At 31.1% G+C, this 19,124-nt stretch overlaps 1 protein-coding gene and 1 long non-coding RNA gene across 3 annotated transcripts; both read left to right on the plus strand.

The window, feature by feature from the left end:
• Window positions 3,182-11,501, plus strand: LOC109349959 (kinesin-like protein KIN-14J). 2 transcript variants are annotated; one of them, XM_019591038.1, is made up of 22 exons: window positions 3,182-3,522; window positions 4,017-4,143; window positions 4,240-4,397; window positions 4,575-4,673; window positions 5,176-5,368; window positions 5,578-5,696; window positions 5,851-5,934; window positions 6,075-6,158; window positions 6,255-6,347; window positions 6,443-6,472; window positions 7,031-7,384; window positions 7,469-7,550; window positions 7,647-7,742; window positions 7,849-8,028; window positions 8,173-8,279; window positions 8,359-8,537; window positions 8,819-8,983; window positions 9,075-9,328; window positions 9,459-9,622; window positions 10,130-10,692; window positions 10,855-10,961; window positions 11,112-11,501. In XM_019591038.1, the coding sequence occupies exons 2-22, from the start codon at window positions 4,101-4,103 to the stop codon at window positions 11,174-11,176; spliced, it is 3,219 nt and encodes a 1,072-aa protein (XP_019446583.1). In that variant the 5' UTR covers window positions 3,182-3,522; window positions 4,017-4,100; the 3' UTR covers window positions 11,177-11,501. The 2 variants fall into 2 exon arrangements, with proteins under 2 accessions (XP_019446583.1, XP_019446582.1); XM_019591037.1 differs by having other exon boundaries at window positions 4,021-4,143.
• LOC109350965 lies at window positions 17,231-19,003 on the plus strand. Its single transcript, XR_002108162.1, has 3 exons — window positions 17,231-17,277; window positions 18,557-18,742; window positions 18,899-19,003. It is a non-coding gene; the product is annotated as an uncharacterized LOC109350965 (long non-coding RNA).

Genomic DNA, 19,124 nt, shown 5'->3' on the forward strand with positions numbered 1-19,124 from the left:
TGAACGATAACTCTCATATATACGAGAGCCTAATGGCATGTTTGCCATCAAGAAGTTGTGAAGTTAAATAACTATATGAAAATTTTGAAAGTAATAAAAGTAAGGAATTGCTTTGTTAAAGGCGAGGGCCCGTTTTGGGCGTTTTTGGTGCCCGAGCGACCGTATTTCGCCCGGGCATAGACCATACAAGTATGTTGACCAATTTTTGATGGATTTGTCACTTGAGCGACAGTCCCTCGCTTGGGCGAGAATCAGGAAGAGAATTGAGTCTGTTTTGTTGAGTTCGTCGTTTGAGCAATAGTTTCTCGCTTGAATGAGAGATATACAATATTTTTGACGGTTTCTAATTGTTCGATTGCTTAGGCAATAGCCCTAGCTTGGGTGTGAAGTGTATTTGGGAAAGACCATGACTCAGATGATTGAGTCTGGTTCCCAAAATTGACAAACTTATACAAGTACCTTTGTTATTGCGCCTATTTATGGCAAAGTTTCCGACTGTGATGTCATGATTAGGGCGATGCCCAAAAAAGGATTACATGATACCACGCAACGAGGTCGTCTGACCGTAAGAGGCTTGGTCATGTGGCCGTCCAAGGTGATTCAACAATGGTTCATAGTGGTAGGGATGTTATTCCTCTATTTACGTGTTAACGTAAGATCGGGTCCCACAAGAAGCATTCCTCTAGGAGATGTATTAGGTTGGTCCGATCATATAAAATAATGATTAAAAGATTTAATCGACTAACCTCGGTTAGTGTGCATACTCATTATGGATAATGAAGTAGTGGAGAGGAAATTTATGGGAGACGAACGAGCCCCGAGATATTGAGAGGGACGACGATGACGATGATTCGTCAGCAAAGTCTTGACGGTGAGTCTAGGTGAGACAAGTCTCTTGTATTCCGGAATGAGGTATTCTGTTGGATCGGACAGTTCTCACGGCGCAAGCTAGACGATCTCTAACAACCCCTCTTTGCAATCATGATCAATGAGATGGATGCCCAAAAACTATTTGATACGACACCATCCTGAAATTGATAGTTATTCGGAACAGATTGATCATATATCATTGCGAGGAATAATTTTGGTGCGTTCAAATCGGCTTGTTATGGGACCTGTACTCTTGGTTATTTCCGAATAGTATATTGGGAGGATATATGTGAAAGGATGAATGAAACAAGCATAACATTCATACATTGAGACTGTGGACTTTGATCCTTATAATATGAGATTATAACATCATTCATCATTGTGCATTTTTATATGTGATGTATATATTGTGTTTATTATGCGTGTCTGTCTGGATGTGATATTCCGTGTAATTCCATGCCATCAATGAGTAATATTCATTACATGTTTTACTCCATTTTCTTTATGTTTGTCTTCTATTCGCGTTTTGTTCAGATGGATCATTCTGACTGGATTCTAAGTTACCGCTTTTCGATGTCCCAAGAGGGGGCATGGAGGATTGAGGGAAATAGTTATACTTACACAGGCCCTTGTGCTTTTTGATTAGTGTACCTGTGTATGGTATTTATTTTGCGAGTAGTTTTATTTGGGCGACGATTAGGATTCGACCTTGTACTTCGTACCAACATTTCATGATATTCTAATGAAATATGATTCAAAGTTATATTGAGTTATATTTTTATTACCTTTAGGTAATAGTGTTTTTGATTTTATGCATTGTATGTTACTTAAAGTGATGTTCCAAAAATGAAACGAATATAAGGAAATAAATTTGATATGACATTGTTATAAAAAAAATACCCATTTTTGAGCACAAATTTTTTGGAGTAGTTTTCGGGGCATTACATGGAACATCCACAGGTACGTGGTGCTAACTCTCCAAATGGACATTTTTTCCATCCACAAGATTCGAACCCGAGACATTACTTAAGGGGAATCAAGCATGTACCACTTGAATTAACGCCCGTTAGTTTTTTAAAGATGCGTTTGTAGGGAGTTGTCATTTGAAACATAATAAGAGTTAATTACTTATAAGAAGATATCATTTGAAAAGAAAAAAAAGGTGAAAAATAAAACATCGTAAACTAATAAGAGTTAATTACACTGATATCCATGAGTTTTAATGAAATTACACAAATCACTATCATTTTATATACTCACACAAACCCCTAATTTATATACAAATATTATAATGACTATCCCTAGTAAGAAATAAGTGTATTCTTTTAATAAAAAACTTGATAAATGTATTAAGTTAAACAAAATATTGTATATTATGCACATACATCTGATAATATATGAGTCAATATCTCATTATTAAACAATATATCCTTATAATTATTGATGCATTTTGTAGCAAATAAAAATATCAAAAAGATATTGACTCTTATCCTATTTGAACTTATCTCGATAATATATTATATTTTAGAGTTAATTACACTGTCACCCTCTGAGTTTTAATGAAATTACACAAATCACTCATCACTTTTCTATACCTACACAAACCTCCCCTAGTTTTTATACTTTCATTACATTGATCATCCCTGTATGAGAGATAAGTGTAATCTTTTAAACAAAAAATGTGATAAATGCAACTAAGTTAAACAAAACATAATATATTGTGAAGAAAAATTCAAATACTATACAAATCAATGTATCTTTATTAGTTTTGGTTACAAAATGTATCAACAATTCTAAAGGAATATTGTTTAAATCGCTCTTATACTATATCGTAACGAACCAAAAATAATAAAGAAGTATTGACTAATATATTATGGACATAATCTACAATGTCTTATTTAACTTAATTACATTTATCACATTTTTTATTCAAAAAATACACTTATTTCTCATGCAGGGTGATCAGTATAATGAAAGTATGAAAATTAGGGGTTTGTGTAGGTGTAGAAAAGTGAAGATGATTTATGTAATTTCTCTAAAACTCAAGGGTGTTAGTGTAGTTTACTATATATTTTATTTAAATTGATGGAACTTATCATAATATTTTATTAGAAAGATTACATTTTTTCTGGTACAAGGATAATTAATATAATATATGTATATAAATAAATATAGTATACAAGAGATAAATAATTTGTATAATTTTACTAAATACATTTAATTTACTTAACTAATAAAGTTTCAAATCAAAGACTAGCATTGTTTGGCTTCAAATCCAATTCAGTTTACTATTTTACTAAAATTTCCAAAAATTCCATGCCCCAACCCTTTTCATTTGAAAACACAACACAACAAACAAGAAAGGAAAGCTCCATTTTCCATAACCTTCTTTCTCTCCCTCCCACTTTATCTCTCAAATCAAACCAAACAAAACCAAACCAAATCTCGCCCCTAAATTCTGTTCTTCCTCTTTCCCCCCAAACCCAAAAAAACCTTTCCTTTTTTTTCCTGCAATTTTGCATTGAAATTTTCTCTATATTTTCTGCCAACTTTGTTATTGTTTTCATTTCTTCGATTTGATTTCTGCCTCAAAAACGTGATATCGTGCCTTCTTTTCCTTCAAATTCTTCCTACATTGCTCTATAAACATAGGTTCGCTTCGATCTGCTACACTTTCCCCTTTTTTTTCGTTTGTTTGTTGTGCAATTTTTAATGCGTTTCATCTAAAGATTTTAGCTCCGTTTTGGAGTTGCAGTTCTTCAATTTTGTTTTTATCAAATTGGGTTTCTCCATTTGCATTTTCAACTCTGTTTGGTTCCTGAGAAAATAATTTGAATCAAAATATCTTTTAACCTCACTATTTTGTTCAATGTAGTTTAGTTTAAGTGTTTAACGAAAAAAATTCTGTTTCCCCTATTAAATGTTATTTCGCTGAGAAGTAGGCTCTGGTAAAAGATTTTTTTTTTTTTTTTTTTTAATTTTAAAAATACTTGTTCATATTACCTCTTATGGTTTTTGTCTTATTTGTTGGACAAGGTTTTTGCAAAGCTAATATCTTTGGTTTAAATTTAAGCTACTGTTAGCGTGTTTGGTTATAGTCGTGTACTTGTGTTGTGCACTTGTGCTTATTAAGATTTTTTCCTGTGGCAGTGTAGGCATAGTTAATTTAAAGACCGAGGAGTATCGAAAACGAGCATAGAGTTGGAGCAAGTGGGACGGGGAAAGGAGGAATGGATAACTTAAACGGGTTTCCTCGGGGAAGTGTGTTTGAAGGTAACAGATCAAATGCTTTCTGTTCTGTCTCTTAAGATTGTTATTTGTATTCCTTATATACCCTATCCACAACAAAAGATTTTGATGTGGTTTCAGGTAGCCAGCTTGCGTCTCTGGTGAATTGGATAAATGCGGTGCTTCCTAACTATAATCTTCCCTTAGAAACTTCAGAGGAGGAATTGCGGTCGTGGCTGAGGGATGGATCTGTATTATGCAGTATTTTGGACAAGCTGGTTCCTGGTTCAGTGGAAAGTGTAGGGCTTCTTTCCCTGCATCATATACTTATATACAGCTTCATAATTTTCTTTTGGTTTCACTATGCATATGCTCATATTCTTTGTTTTGTAATTGCGATTACACTAAGTTAGACCTTATTTATTTATCATCCAGTTGTCCTTAGTTTTCTAAGGAAATGCAACTTTTAACTTCAGGGAAATGGTTCTTTGGAAGAGCTGATGAGTGTTAAAAGGTTTCTCGTCGCATTGGATGATTTGGGATTGCCCGGATTTGATTTGTCAGACCTTGTGCAGGTATAAGTAGTTCCTTACATGCATTGTATTTTGAAAACATGCTGAGTTACGTCTTTGATTCCCTTTGATCACACTTGACTGAAGGGTTGGCTGGATGAATGCCTTATTTTTATTTTTATTGGAAATAGATTTTTTGTTTAACCTTTTTCCATACCATGAAGGTGAACCACTGAATGTTTTTTATTGTGATGCCTACTATAGTACTATGTCGTAGGTGAGGTTAATATTTACTTTATTTTTCTTGGATCTTGAAACTAGTACTCTACTTGTACTAGCTTAAGCTGGTCTGTGGCTAATAAAAGAGGAGTTGTCTTAAAAAATGTCATAACTCATAAGGGCATTGTTTAAGAAATACAAAAGAATAAATTTAACATTGAAAAACTAAGTCCGACACTTTTCGATATGTTAAAACATCAATTTTCAAGGCAAAAAATTTCATTTTCTTACTACACATTGTTTGCTCTGTCCTAATTATTTAATTGTGGTTTGAGAATATTTGCAGGGATCCATGTTGCCTGTGTTGCACTGCCTTGAGACTCTGAAAACTCATTTTGCTTGTAATGCTGCTCGGGAAAATATCCAAAGTTCTAGAAAGAGGTGGGACCGGTCAGATCTAACACCCTTAGAGGAAACTGATAGTTGCCTCAAGGATGCTTCAAAAATCCAACGTGCTATTGACGGTTCTGTTGTATCAGGTATTTCGATTTGTAAAAATTGTCTTGCTCTCGAAGTAGATTTGTTGTAAATTTGAATTTCATTATAGCCCAATGATGCCATGTGATCCCTTTTCCCAATCCAACCTAATGGGATAGCTTGGTTATTGTTGTTAAAGAATGTTATTGCTATTCTTACCCTAGTATATTGATGTTATTTGTTATATTATAATTTTATTTTCCTTCTCCAGATGAAGTTGCTTCCTTAGATGGATTGAAATCTAATGAACTGTCCCAATTGAAGCGAGGATCGCATGTGGATCTTTCAGATGCTAAACTTATGGAATTAGTAAAATCAAACAGTTTGGATGTAAGTCAATAAGACACCTAATTTGTTTTCACTATCAATGTTTCCTTTTCTTCTTGTGTTTACCATTCAATAATTCATTAACATGTAATATACACTAGCATTCTTGCGGTTAACTCATACGGCTCTGATATATGAGCAAATTCTTTTTCTGCAGACTACCTCAACTGAATTGCTTTTTAACATAGGAAATAGGATCCTTGGTGATATCTTTGAAAGGAAGAATGGAGATGTACCTCATGTAAGTGGACTAAATAGTAAATGGTTGTGTAGTAAATTATTCATAGTACTACTACTACTTATGTTCGTACTCTAGAAAATTTTAATTTGACTCTGTCACTGAGCAGTGATTCAATTTGCCATTTATTTATGTGATTCTAGGCTCAGCGTGCAGCATGCCTGTTGAGGAAAATTTTGCAAGTAATTGAGTTGCGCTATTCAAATCAAGCGGAAGGCTTGAAAAATGTAATATTAACATTCTTCACACATTTCCCCCCAAAGAATATTAGCTTTTCAGTTATTTTTGAAAAATGACCATTTTACAATGTTGCATGCCTAAAGCAAAACAATCTTTTCAAGGCTCGTGAGGGAAAGTACCAATTGAGAATGAATGCACTTGAAACCCTTGCTGAAGGGACAACTGAAGAGAATGAGGTATTTTCTGTGTTAATGTATCTAGAAATAGGATCACACTTTACTGGTCTTTTATATTAATGATTTAATATTAGAGTTGACTCCACTTTCTACAGGTTGTTACAGGTTGGGTTCAGCAGATGAAGGTGCAATTCTATCTCTAGCCCTATCTTTGAGTTTAAGATAATGGAACAAACTATCAATATAGATCCTGGGTTTTGTTAAAAATTTACTTATGATAATTTCATTGTCATTTTCATCATTGCTTAAAATTTCCCCATTCATGAACTAGAAGATAAGTGGCTGGCTCATTTCTGTTGCATTTTAGAGTGATGTTATTTATTTGGGTGAAAAGCTAGTAATTATCACGATAATTCTTAACAATAAGAACATCACTTATATTACTTGTCTCCCATGTAACAAAGGGATACCATTAATCAGACTGACTTGATGTGAACTTGACTTCCAGTATGTTAAGGAATTAAAATGGTTTATATGAGTGATTATCACTTTATATACAATAAAATGCTTTTATGTTAAAGTGGCTTTCCTTTATATTATTGTGGAAAAAATAAGATTGATTTGATTTCAATTATATTTAAATGTTACTTTTAGCTTTTAAAGTTTTCATAACAGGTACTCTTTTCAATTTTCAACCTGATTTCGATTAGCTAGTAACATGATACAATCATTTGTACCATCAGTTTACTTTGCAGCTTGAACAAAATAAATTTGAGGAGAAGAAGAAACTCGAAGACCAGGATTTTTCTCGATTAAAGAAAGAAAAAATTCGTAATGAAATTGAAATTTCTGCATTGAAGCAAGAGTTAGAAATGGCCAGAGGAACGCATGAAGGACAGGTTTTGCAGTTGGAATTGCAAGCTAATGAATCTAAAGCTGAATATGAGAAAAAGATCCAGGAACTTCAGCGTCATTTGGCCAACGCAAGGAAACGTGTGAAGGATCTGGAGGCATCTTCAGAATCCACATATTTGAAATGGAAGAATAAAGAACATACCTATCAAAGTTTCTTAAATTCCCAACATAGAGTTATCCAGGTTTTCTTCTCTCTGATTATGCTATTTGCTTTATGATTGCCAATTTCTTTCTTGTCCTATACCATATAATTTGATGCTTTATAGAAATTGAGAGCTGGGATGAAGTCCATAAAAAATGAAGTGATAAAAACAAAAGGAAGCTACATGGAGGAATTCAAGTACTTTGGTAAGATACAATGTTTAAAATTTTGAACGATTTATCCTGTATTAATCCTTTTTTTGATGAATTAGAGTTATTTACAAGATGTTCATGCACATATAGGAATCAAGCTTAAAGGTCTAGCTGAGGCTGCTGAAAATTATCATGTAGTTCTGGCAGAAAATCGAAAATTGTATAATGAAGTTCAAGATTTGAAAGGTTTTTATGATTTACTCCTTATATTAAAATCATTCCACATGTGTGCCTTTGCTTGATTCCTGACCTGATTTGTTCTTCCTTTTTATTCTAAACCATTTATCAATAGGAAATATCAGGGTATATTGTCGAGTTAGGCCATTTCTTCCTGGGCAAAGTCAAAAACACTCAACAGTTGAGTTTGTTGGTGATGATGGAGATTTAGTTATTAGCAATCCTCTTAAACCAGGAAAAGAAAGTCGCAAACATTTTAAATTTAACAAAGTATTTGGTCAAGTATCTACTCAAGGTACTGTCTTCTTTCTTTTTTTATTATTATTATTATTATTATTATTATTATTATTATTATTATTATTATTATTATTTATTACAAGTTATGGGTTGTTGAAATTGATAGTATGCTCAACTTATGTGTAAAATTTTATTGTTGTAGAGGAAGTATTCATTGACACTCAACCACTAATTCGTTCTGTTCTTGATGGATATAATGTGTGTATATTTGCTTATGGTCAAACCGGCTCAGGAAAGACGTATACAATGGTATGCATTTTATATTTTTAGTACTTCATTTACATCGCTAGAAAAGTTCAAAAGTTTACTTTATTTGGTCATGTACTAGAGTGGACCAAGCCTATTATCAAATTCAGATTGGGGAGTAAACTATCGAGCACTTCATGATCTTTTCCATATCTCCCAGAGTAGGAGAAGCTCTATTATTTATGAAGTTTGTGTGCAAATGGTTGAAATTTATAACGAACAAATTCGTGATCTACTATCAAGCAATGGTTCTCAGAAAAGATATCCTTTTTCCCTTTTCTTAGTGAATTTTCCTATACTTTACACTGGCAAGAGTCTAATGCATTCGACTGACTTTTTTTATCAGAAATATGCAACTCTGTATTTTTCCTTAAACTTGCATGCTATTTCATTTATGTATTAATCTACAACTATGCATATACCAATACATTATCAAATAACATTAGTATTGTTCATTTACTTGCCTCATGTTTCTTTATTTTCTATAATGTGTGTTAGCATCACTATATTCAAACACAACATTGTTTCCTTGACTTACACACACTTGGGATTTGGAATACTACCCAACCAAATGGGTTGGCTGTTCCTGATGCAAGTATGCATTCTGTGAATTCAATGACTGATGTCCTCGAGTTGATGAATACCGGGTTGACGAACCGTGCAACTAGTGCAACAGCCTTAAACGAAAGAAGCAGCAGATCACACAGGTCACATTCACAGTTTTAAGATTTTATTCTAATGTCATTTTCTCAATTGTGAAGGCATACAGCTCATTTTATTTTTATAATCATGTGATAGTGTTCTCTCTGTTCATGTTCGCGGAACGGATTTGAAGACCAACTCTCTCTTGCGTGGATGTCTGCATCTTGTAGATCTTGCAGGAAGCGAAAGAGTGGATCGTTCTGAAGCAACTGGTGATAGGCTTAAGGAGGCTCAACATATAAACAAATCACTATCAGCACTTGGAGATGTGATATTTGCTCTAGCACAGAAGAGTGCCCATGTGCCGTATAGGAATAGCAAGTTGACTCAGCTTCTTCAGAGTTCATTGGGTAATTGTTTTTACTGTCGATACAAATTTACAGTTTTATCATAATTTGGAATTATCTTTTGGTACTTTGATTTTAACATATTTAATCATGGCTTACTAATTGCAATAGCTTTGTTCCTCATATTTTCTAGGTGGTCAAGCGAAAACCCTGATGTTTGTACAGCTTAATCCTGATGTTGCCTCATACTCTGAAACTATAAGCACCTTGAAGTTTGCTGAGAGAGTTTCTGGTGTTGAATTAGGTGCTGCTCGCAGCAACAAAGAGGGAAAGGATGTGAGAGAACTTATGGAACAGGTTATTTCTGTTTTTCAGTGTGTTTTACATTGATTGCTGGTGTTTTAGTTGATGAAGAGATGCCGAGGTCTTGTTATCAACAAAGCACCAAGATGTTTTTTTGGTCATTGCCACATATCCAATTTCTCTTGTAGTAGCTAATGCACATGTATATTGTACACCTAACTTATGAATCCCTAAATTCAAAGTTGCACCTCGTTTTGGTTGGGAAGTATGCAACTCTGTATATGGTTTATGAAGCACTAAATCCAATGACACTTTGTTTGAATCGGGAAGTTACATAGGGAAAATATAAAACAACAACAACCAATCCTTTTCCCCACTAGGTGGGATCAGCTACATGGATCGAACAACATGGACGAAGCCACAAAAAGTAGTGTCTAATACACTAGGCAGATGACTTTTTTGCTTACAGTGATGGTTGAATTGTGAAATGAAACCAGTTTGGCTTAAAATTTATCGCGGCTGTCATATACAATTGTAGATTGACTTATATCGTTCTTGCAGGTGGCATCTCTTAAGGATACAGTTGCAAGGAAGGATGAAGAGATTGAGCGGTTGCAGTCACAGAAGGCTAATCACAATGGTTCAAATTCAAAGCCTGGTATGATCTCACTAAGGCGTGACTTATCATCCCCAAGAAGACATTCTATAGGGACTCCCCGACACAGCATGAGACTTTTTCGAGCAAGGAGCTCTGGAGACAAAGAGAAAGCGGCTTCTGACGTGGACAACTGCTCAGCGTATAGTGATAAGCATTCAGAAGCTGGTTCTCATCAATCAATGGATGATTTCAGGAACAGGTCTAGTCTTCTACAGTTGAAATTAGACAGCGAAGATACCATTCAAAATTTCAATGAGGACGTTGAACTCTTAGGATTTGGAGATGCGGATTCGGAGGAGAGATTAAGTGACATATCTGATGGTGTTCTTTCAATGGGAACAGAAACTGATGGTTCAATCAGCAGTATTGTGGAGTACACTCTTTTTCCCGAAGTTGATAAGGAAGCTGAAACTACACCTGCTAAGAACACAAAAGCAGGCGACCTTCGAGCTGAGAACACGGAAAAGTAAGTTTCTCTTTCACTCAAGTTCTCAAGGCTATTCTAGCATAGAATGATGTTGGGTAAAGTTAACAAGTAATGATTGTTGGGTCCCATTTATATGCTCAAGACTTGTTACCAATCCATCTATATTTAAATCAGACCTGATATCAATGTAATTGAATGCAGAGCCATTGTAGCATCCAAAATTCCCAAAGCTCCACAAGACCCACCAAAACTGCAGCCAAGACCTTCCAGGCTATCAATGAACAGAAGCTCCTCAAAATCTTTATCAAGTACGCATATCCGATTAGCTTTCCCTTCGAATTCTAATATGTCTCCATAATTTAATTCTCTACTTTGCTCTCACTTCTTTTCCTATTTTAAACTGTTCTCCGATCTAATCTCCATTGGTTCTGCTACTTTTTTCTTTATCTCGCTCGCAGGTCTTAGAAAACCCACAGCTAGTAGTAGCTCTACCTTGGCGAAGTCCTCTAAAAGATGGCAATAGCTAGAATCCATTCCACTTGGATGTTGTAGAATGCTTGTAGCAGTAGAAAGTCTTTAATCCTTATAACATGTTAGGTGCTCATTCTATAATACACTGTACTCAAGTTTCAAGAGTTATTATAGCTCATTTCAGCTTCAATATGTTTTGGAATGAGGCGATTGCAAACTCTATGTAGCAGTCTAGTTTGTAACTAGTTGTATGTAAGCATAATGGTCTTTGTGCCATATTCTTCAATGGCTGTTGTATTTACTAATGTCCTTTTTGGTTATGTTTTCCAGCAATACTGTACTTGTAGCTGTTTCCTTTTTTTACATTTTGACACTCATTTTGTTTCATAGAGGAATGTTCTTGAAAAAACGTTTATTTGAGAAGCTGGAACAAAACTACCCAATTAGTTTTACAAAATAAACGCCCACTATCTTGATTTTTTTATAATTATCTTTATTTCACCCAGATATTCTCCATCTATACATAGTTTATCTCAAGTCCAAATAAAATGTGTTAGCCTATGTATAATTATATAATTACTCGGAGAAATTATAACGATTATTCGATCTTATTTTTTAAAAATTGAGCATTCAAATCATTAAATCCCTCATAAATATTTTTGTAGGTGGATTATGTAATTAAGGCGTAATCATTGAAATAAACTTATCTATTAACAATATAATAAAAAAAACTCCCTCATGTCACTTTCTCCTTCCCTCATGTCATATGTCACTTTCTCCTTCCCACATGTCACTTTCTCATTCCCTCATGCCACATGTCACTTTTCCCTTACATTTTTTCCTTCATGTCACATGTCACCTCCTTCTCACGTGATTGGTTCATGTCGCTACCCCACTAAAATTGAGTGTTTACAACATCTATGTTTTGTTATGTTAATAAGTAATAGTCATTGAACATTAGATGAAATTGAAATCATTTTTCATATTCAAATTATTTCTTTACATTAATCTATCTATATAATTTAATGTTTATCATTAATCTAATAATAATTGTACTTTTTCACCTCATCAAAGTATTTTGACATTTTTTCGCACTGAATTTTAATATTACAGTTCACATTCTTTGCATTTTAATTTTTCTCTATTAACAACATAATAAAAAAAACTCTCTTATGTCACATGTCAATTTCTCCTTACATTTTTTCCTTCATGTCACATGTCATCTCCTCCTCACATTTTTTCCTTCCTACTTTTTATATATTTTATATTATATATTTGATATGTTAATAATAATTTAATACTAATAATTTAATACTAATTGTAGAAAATTCAAATTAAAAATTATCAATTTATTTTTCTTATGTGCTTAAACATGCAAATACACAAGTAAGATATATATTATTAATAATATGAATGTATTAGTAATATGTGCGTTTTAACTATGCGAATACATGTGTAACATGTGTTTTCTTAGTAATGCGAATGTACGGGTAACATGTGTGTTTTTAGCCATGCGAATGCACGGGTCACGTGTATTTAATTACTATCATTATATTATTTAATTAAAAGATAACAATGGTATATATATTCATGAAAAATATATGTATTTTAATTAGTAATATAACAAATCAATTATTAGACTCTTTTTATTAAATTTATCAGAAAAAATATCTGTCATATCCTAACTTAGTGTGTTTTTAATTTATGAGTTATTTTCATACAATGATTATTAGCTAAAACATAATCAAATAAATAACATTTAATTATACAATATTTGAATGCTAAAAATATATTCAAATATTTATACACAATGAACATTAATCTAAAATAAAACATAAACATTTAAGAGATATGCTAAAAAATCTTTATGACTTTATATGATACTTATAAACGTAATCACAAAAAATATGATGCAAAAATAACTCTTTATATTTATAATTTTATATAGAGAATATAGAGGTGAGATATTATCCAATACAATTTGAATTTTATTTATTGAGTTATTTAAGAATCAAATATTTTCTATAATCATATTTTCAACAAATAAATGCTTATACAAAAGCATTTATAATTGTTAATATTCTACATATACACTCAAAAATCAATGTTAATATTGCACCTATATGAATGAGAAATATAATGTTTCAATACATGATTTATTGATATTATAAAATATATATATATTACATTTGCATTATGCATAAACAAAGAAGCGGCCCGTGCAAGTGCACGGATACACTGCTAATTATGTTTAAAACATAATACGTAATATCGTCATGAAATGTTTGCTAATTACATTCTTATTTTTTAATAATGATCGCCCAAATTAGAAATATGGTAATCCGAGTAATAATCTTTCTTTAATATATTTCACTACTTTAATATGCAACATGAGTAGTGATATTATTGTAAACATATCATTTCAAATATGATGGTTTTTTAGCACTATAGAAATAGAAAGTACACAATTTCATAAATATTTTGCATGAATTTCTTGCCTTTATTTTTAAATGGGATAAAGATTTAGTTGTTTTCTTTGAATTTTCAAAATGACACCTAATGCAATCAGTAACTAAAAGTCCTGCCAAATGTCACTAAAATGCATCCCTTTCCACATTGTGTTTGTTTCAAACATGTACATTGCAACAAAAAATAGAGAGGATAAAAGAAATGACCAATACATAATAAAAAAGTGTACTTTCTATAGAAAAAATTTAGTATGCAGGAAATTAAACGCTAAAAATTGGTACTCAACACGCTATTTAAAAGACACTGAAAATTAATCATCATCCTATAAAACATTTTGGCACCATGTTACTTCCTTTCCCACCATGACCATGTTATCTACTCTTACCTAAAAATTTGAAACTAAAATCGCCTATCTAGGTTCAAAATACAATGCAATATATAGAAAATAATAAGATCATTATCAATATTTAGAATACAATGCATAAAGTGGTAAGTTTAATTGCAAGCAAAAAAAAGTTGTATGATCTATATCAATGATGCCCTTATCATCATTTATCTTATGTTATATGGTGCAATTACCAACATCTATTTTTCATTCATCACACCACTAATCACCCACTTTTATAAGAAAATATATCAACAAATAAAAAATAATAAAATTATAGCGCAATGGTGGTGGCTAGACTTTTTCACCTGAAACATATAAATTCAAGAATGCCTAAGAATAAGAATAAAGTATGGAAATGGAAAGTAAAATGAATATGTATACCTTACAGATCTAATATCTTTGTTATTTTTTTTACATCGTACCTTACATTATAATCTTTGTTAAAAAAACTTCAATGCCATGAGTAGTGTCAAAATTAGCATATTTGTAGTGGAACTACATCGATTGATAAAAATTATGCCCTAAAAACAACAAAGAGAAGAAGCGAACCCAATGAGAAGATAAAAGGACGGGGAGAGAAAAGGAAACCAAAAATAAAAAATGAAATGAGAAAGGAGTGTGAAATGGACAATAGAGAGACCGCAATTTAGAAGTTTATCATTTGGGTTAATGAGATATTGTGGAAAATAATCATAAAATAGATCAAATGTACCATAAATACTTAGAGATTTGAAGATAATTGTAAGATTTATCTTATTGAAAAACTATCTTACTAATTATTTACGTTTGAATGTATTTTATGTTTGAAGGTTTATTAATTTGGTCCAGGGTTCAAAAATATTTTATATTTTTGCACAAACTATCTTTTAGTTTGTGCAATCCTATATTCTCATCTCTAAATAATGCTACCATGACATAATCTTTAAATAATTCAAAAATCAGATATTTTTAGCTAAGATTATGCACAAATTTGAAATAATATATGAACTATATTTCAAAAGTCATAGATCATTTTTTGCAAAAACTGAAGTATAGTCCTCCACCTAACATATTCCCTTCAGGCAGTTTTTTTAAAAACGAATGATAATGGCACGTTCTAAATAGCAGTTCCAAAAAAGTAGTTTTAACCTACACATATTAAATTATCATGATTATATGTTTTTGTTGCGGAAATAAAAGAAGTGATTGCAGAAGAATATAAAAAAACTGAAGAATGATTATATGATTTTTGTTGTGAAAATAAAAAATATGTGAAGGCTGGAAATACAAATCATACTATAGTGGCTGATTATTTTGATATAGAATACAATATATAAACTTAATAGAGAGTGAAAATTTAAAAGATAACATGTGATAGTTAATATGATATACATAAAACTTATGTTAATTTCTCATTTTGTGTATCTAATAATCATGATATATGTTTGAAAGTTTAAAGTAACTATTATTAAGGTGAAAAAATGTGGTTAATTAATGTGTTGGTGATTGTTAATTAGGATTATATGATTTTTTTGTAAAAATTAAATAATGTGAAGAACAAAATAAGAAAAAGAAATTACACCATGATGAAAATTACACCATATTTTATCTTTATATACAGTATATATATATATATAGTATAGACTTTATATCTATACCATTATATAAAGGGAAAATTTCATTTAACTGTCACTGGAGTAATTTTTATTCCTTTTTTACCCTTTATAAGTCTAAAAAATCATTTCTCTATAGATTATGAGGTATGTTAATTTAATTAATGTATCTTTTTAAACTGCCACAACAGTTTTGTTTGGACTGGAATGTGGGTAACTGGTTTACATGGTCATGGCAGTTTATTCTTATTTCAAACTTCCCATGATGGTACCCATTTTGTATGGAGAAAGTCGATGGGAAGTGACAGTTTTCATTTTTTTTATAAACGTGCAAATTCAAGTTTTGTCATTATTGTTAAAATAGAAATCACTGGAGTAATTTCTCAATATTTCCTCTCCATCTTTATTCTATATCATATTTTTGCAACATTCAGGTATTTCATATTGTTTTATTAGTAATGATAGTTAACTTTTTTCAATCAGTATTATTTCAACCAGTATTACAATAATGGATAAGACAATAATAACAATTACTTATCTTCATCTTCAACAATAACCATAAAGAAACTGTCCTCCACAAGAACCTGCATATTTTTTAATTTGTTACACTAACTTACAGTAGTGCACAAATTCAACAACAAAAGGAGAAAATATAAAACACATTCCACAGATCAGTCCATAGTATCAAGGTAATGTCATACTTTTTCATGTTAAATTATTAACGTTACAAAAGTTTATTAACACATTTTGTGAACGAAATTTACAGAAGTGCATAAATTCATCAACCAAAGGAGAAAGTATAAAACACATTCCAGATATCAGTCCATAGTATCAAGGTATGTCATACTTTTTTGTTAAATTGTTAAGCTTACTCAAGTTATTACACAATAAATATGGCCAAGTGAATGAACACATTTCTGAACGAAATTAACAAATTAAACAAAATAAATATGGCTAAGTGAATCAACACATGAACAAAAAATAAATAACAAATCATATCACAAGGAAAATCTGATAGATTTTTTTTAAAATGAAAATCTACTTAGAAAGGGAGGTCAATAAAACGCATAACAATTAATGCATACATAAATTTTAGTAGAAAAAATAGGAAAATGCAATTAAGGTCAAATATTTGATCCATCAATTCAATATTTTGTACTGAAACAAAAAATTAAACCTTCTAATACCATAATTTAAAACTTTTTGTAGTTTTCATCTTATATTTATCTTCAATTTCGTGTGAACTTCAATTATCTGACATACATTAAATTGAAATCCTCAAATTGGGGTTTTGTTGCTTTCTATTATTAAAGTTTTTATATAATACATATCAACACTCTATATCAATGCATTTAATCAATAAGAACATAGAAAAGACAAAACATATTTTACTTTCATAAACCTATTGGGTTTGATGTAGGAAGCAAATTAGTGTATTATGAAAAATAAAAAAAACACAGTTACATATATATGATGATGTTTGACTATGGAAGTGTTGAGGCCTAAGGGACAACAGATGTTAGTTAAAATTATGTATTTGTTAATGACTTTTTATATTTGTTAACGACTCTCTTTATATTTGTTAATGATTCTTTCTATGTATGTCAGTATTGCCAAGCATATGAACACAACATAAACACGGTCAACTAACTCAAGACATCAACAAATTACATTGCATTGTTGTTGTGCAAATTCATCATCCTGGTAAGTCTAAGTCATATTTTATCATGTCAGATTATTAATCACACAAAAATATCTTGGCTGATTATAAAAAGTAGTTTTTCATATTACTAACTACTAAGTCCTAAGGGACAAGACATTTATAAATTAACAAACCCATGAGAATGAATAATTCCATCACTTACGCTAAATGTGGTATAAATATCTTTGAATCTCATTCAAACAATACAAATCACTTCAAAAACTACAAATTATTAAACTAGGGTTGTACCCATTGACCACAACAAACAAAACTGACCAATAGATGAAGCTAATAACAGCGATATCTCAAAACAACGAATTATAAAGTAGAATCTAAAAATGTGAAGCTTCATTTCATTTTCAATCGATTAAGTTTAAGAATTGGAAGGTTAACTAAGAATCTAAAAGGGTGTCAGGTTCATATCTCACCTTAAGCAGATGCGAGCTTCTGAATAATCCGCAACAAAGAGTGAGGCAGCAAAATGTAAGAACGCTTGGGTTTAGGATTTAGCTTAGTTTATAAAGATTAGATGAACGGTTGAGATTGGGCTTTAGGGAACCGTATGTGGACGGTTTGGATTCGGTCAGAATAATTATTCTGATGAAATGTATGCTGGCCGTTGGATTATTGCTTCAATTATATTATTAGCAAGTATAGTCGCTATTGCTCTTAATATTTCGTTTATTTAATTTATATCATTCAGTTCCCTACTATTCCTCACTAATGCTTTTTATATAGAGATACCATTTGATTAATTTTATTCACTTCTATGCAAATCATACTTAATTAATATATGTTTAATTCGTATCATTTAGTTTCCAATATATGCTTAGATTTGATTAACAATAATAGCTTAATATCTTCGTCATAATTATATTTGTCATAATATATTATTATGTGCTCAAAGAAAATTAAAATAAAAATGTTTTCCTTTTCATGTAATTTTTTCTGTAATTATTATGTGGTCTATAATTAAAAGTTTTTAGTAACTATACTTAAATTTCAACTTTATTACCTACATAAAGAAATATTTTTTCACGTTGTTAACTTTGAAAATTAAAAAAATATGGTTATATAATCTATTGTTCAAAGTTTGAACTATAAGTATAGTTAAATTTTAATAACATATTTGTTTTCTATTATTGTTTGTTTTCACTATTTACATACATCTAAAAGCATTAACACTGATATATAATAAAGAAATAGAAATATTCATATTCTTCTAATTTAAATATTATAATTGCGTAAAATTGTCTAACATTATGTTAAGTGTCATTACAGAGAATGGAAAATTCATGTAGGCGTGAATCACAAGAACAACGTCGACAAAGAATAAACCAATATGTTAGACAAAGAAGGAACAACATGAACATAGAGCAAAGACAACAAGAATTAGCGAGAAGACGTTTAACACGCTATGGACGAAATAATGACAATGAAGCACAATTAAATGATTACAATCTTCATGTTCGCACAAACTCTGAACAAAGAACTACAAGTATTATTACATTTGCCACATATCATTTCCATACACTGAAGAAACTCAAGTATTAGTCATCTTAAAGTCTAAATATTAATATATTACAATACGTTTTATTCAACTTTCATTTATTGTAATTTTAGGTTCTATTCATAACCCTTTTGAGACTACATCAACAAATATTTTAACTACCTTGAGATTGACGTCTGTACGTGAAATTGCTAGATCATCTTTCCGACAACAATTTCGCACAGGTATTTTCTTTTATACTTGAAATACACACACTATGTAAAATTATTCATTTTATTATAACTTAATTCTATTATTGTAGTTGTCACATATATTTTCTTAAACTAATAACACTATTTC

The sequence above is a fragment of the Lupinus angustifolius genome, chromosome LG06 (genome assembly GCF_001865875.1).
Source record: "Lupinus angustifolius cultivar Tanjil chromosome LG06, LupAngTanjil_v1.0, whole genome shotgun sequence".
NCBI lineage: Eukaryota > Viridiplantae > Streptophyta > Magnoliopsida > Fabales > Fabaceae > Lupinus > Lupinus angustifolius.

Bases quoted from the DNA above. Each gene is read 5' to 3' on its own strand.
- LOC109349959 (XM_019591038.1), top strand. From the start codon at position 4,101: ATGGATAACTTAAACGGGTTTCCTCGGGGAAGTGTGTTTGAAG. The intron at 6,348-6,442 runs GTATTTTCTGTG...CACTTTCTACAG, and splicing joins GGACAACTGAAGAGAATGAG to GTTGTTACAGGTTGGGTTCA. The intron at 7,551-7,646 runs GTAAGATACAAT...ATGCACATATAG, and splicing joins GGAGGAATTCAAGTACTTTG to GAATCAAGCTTAAAGGTCTA.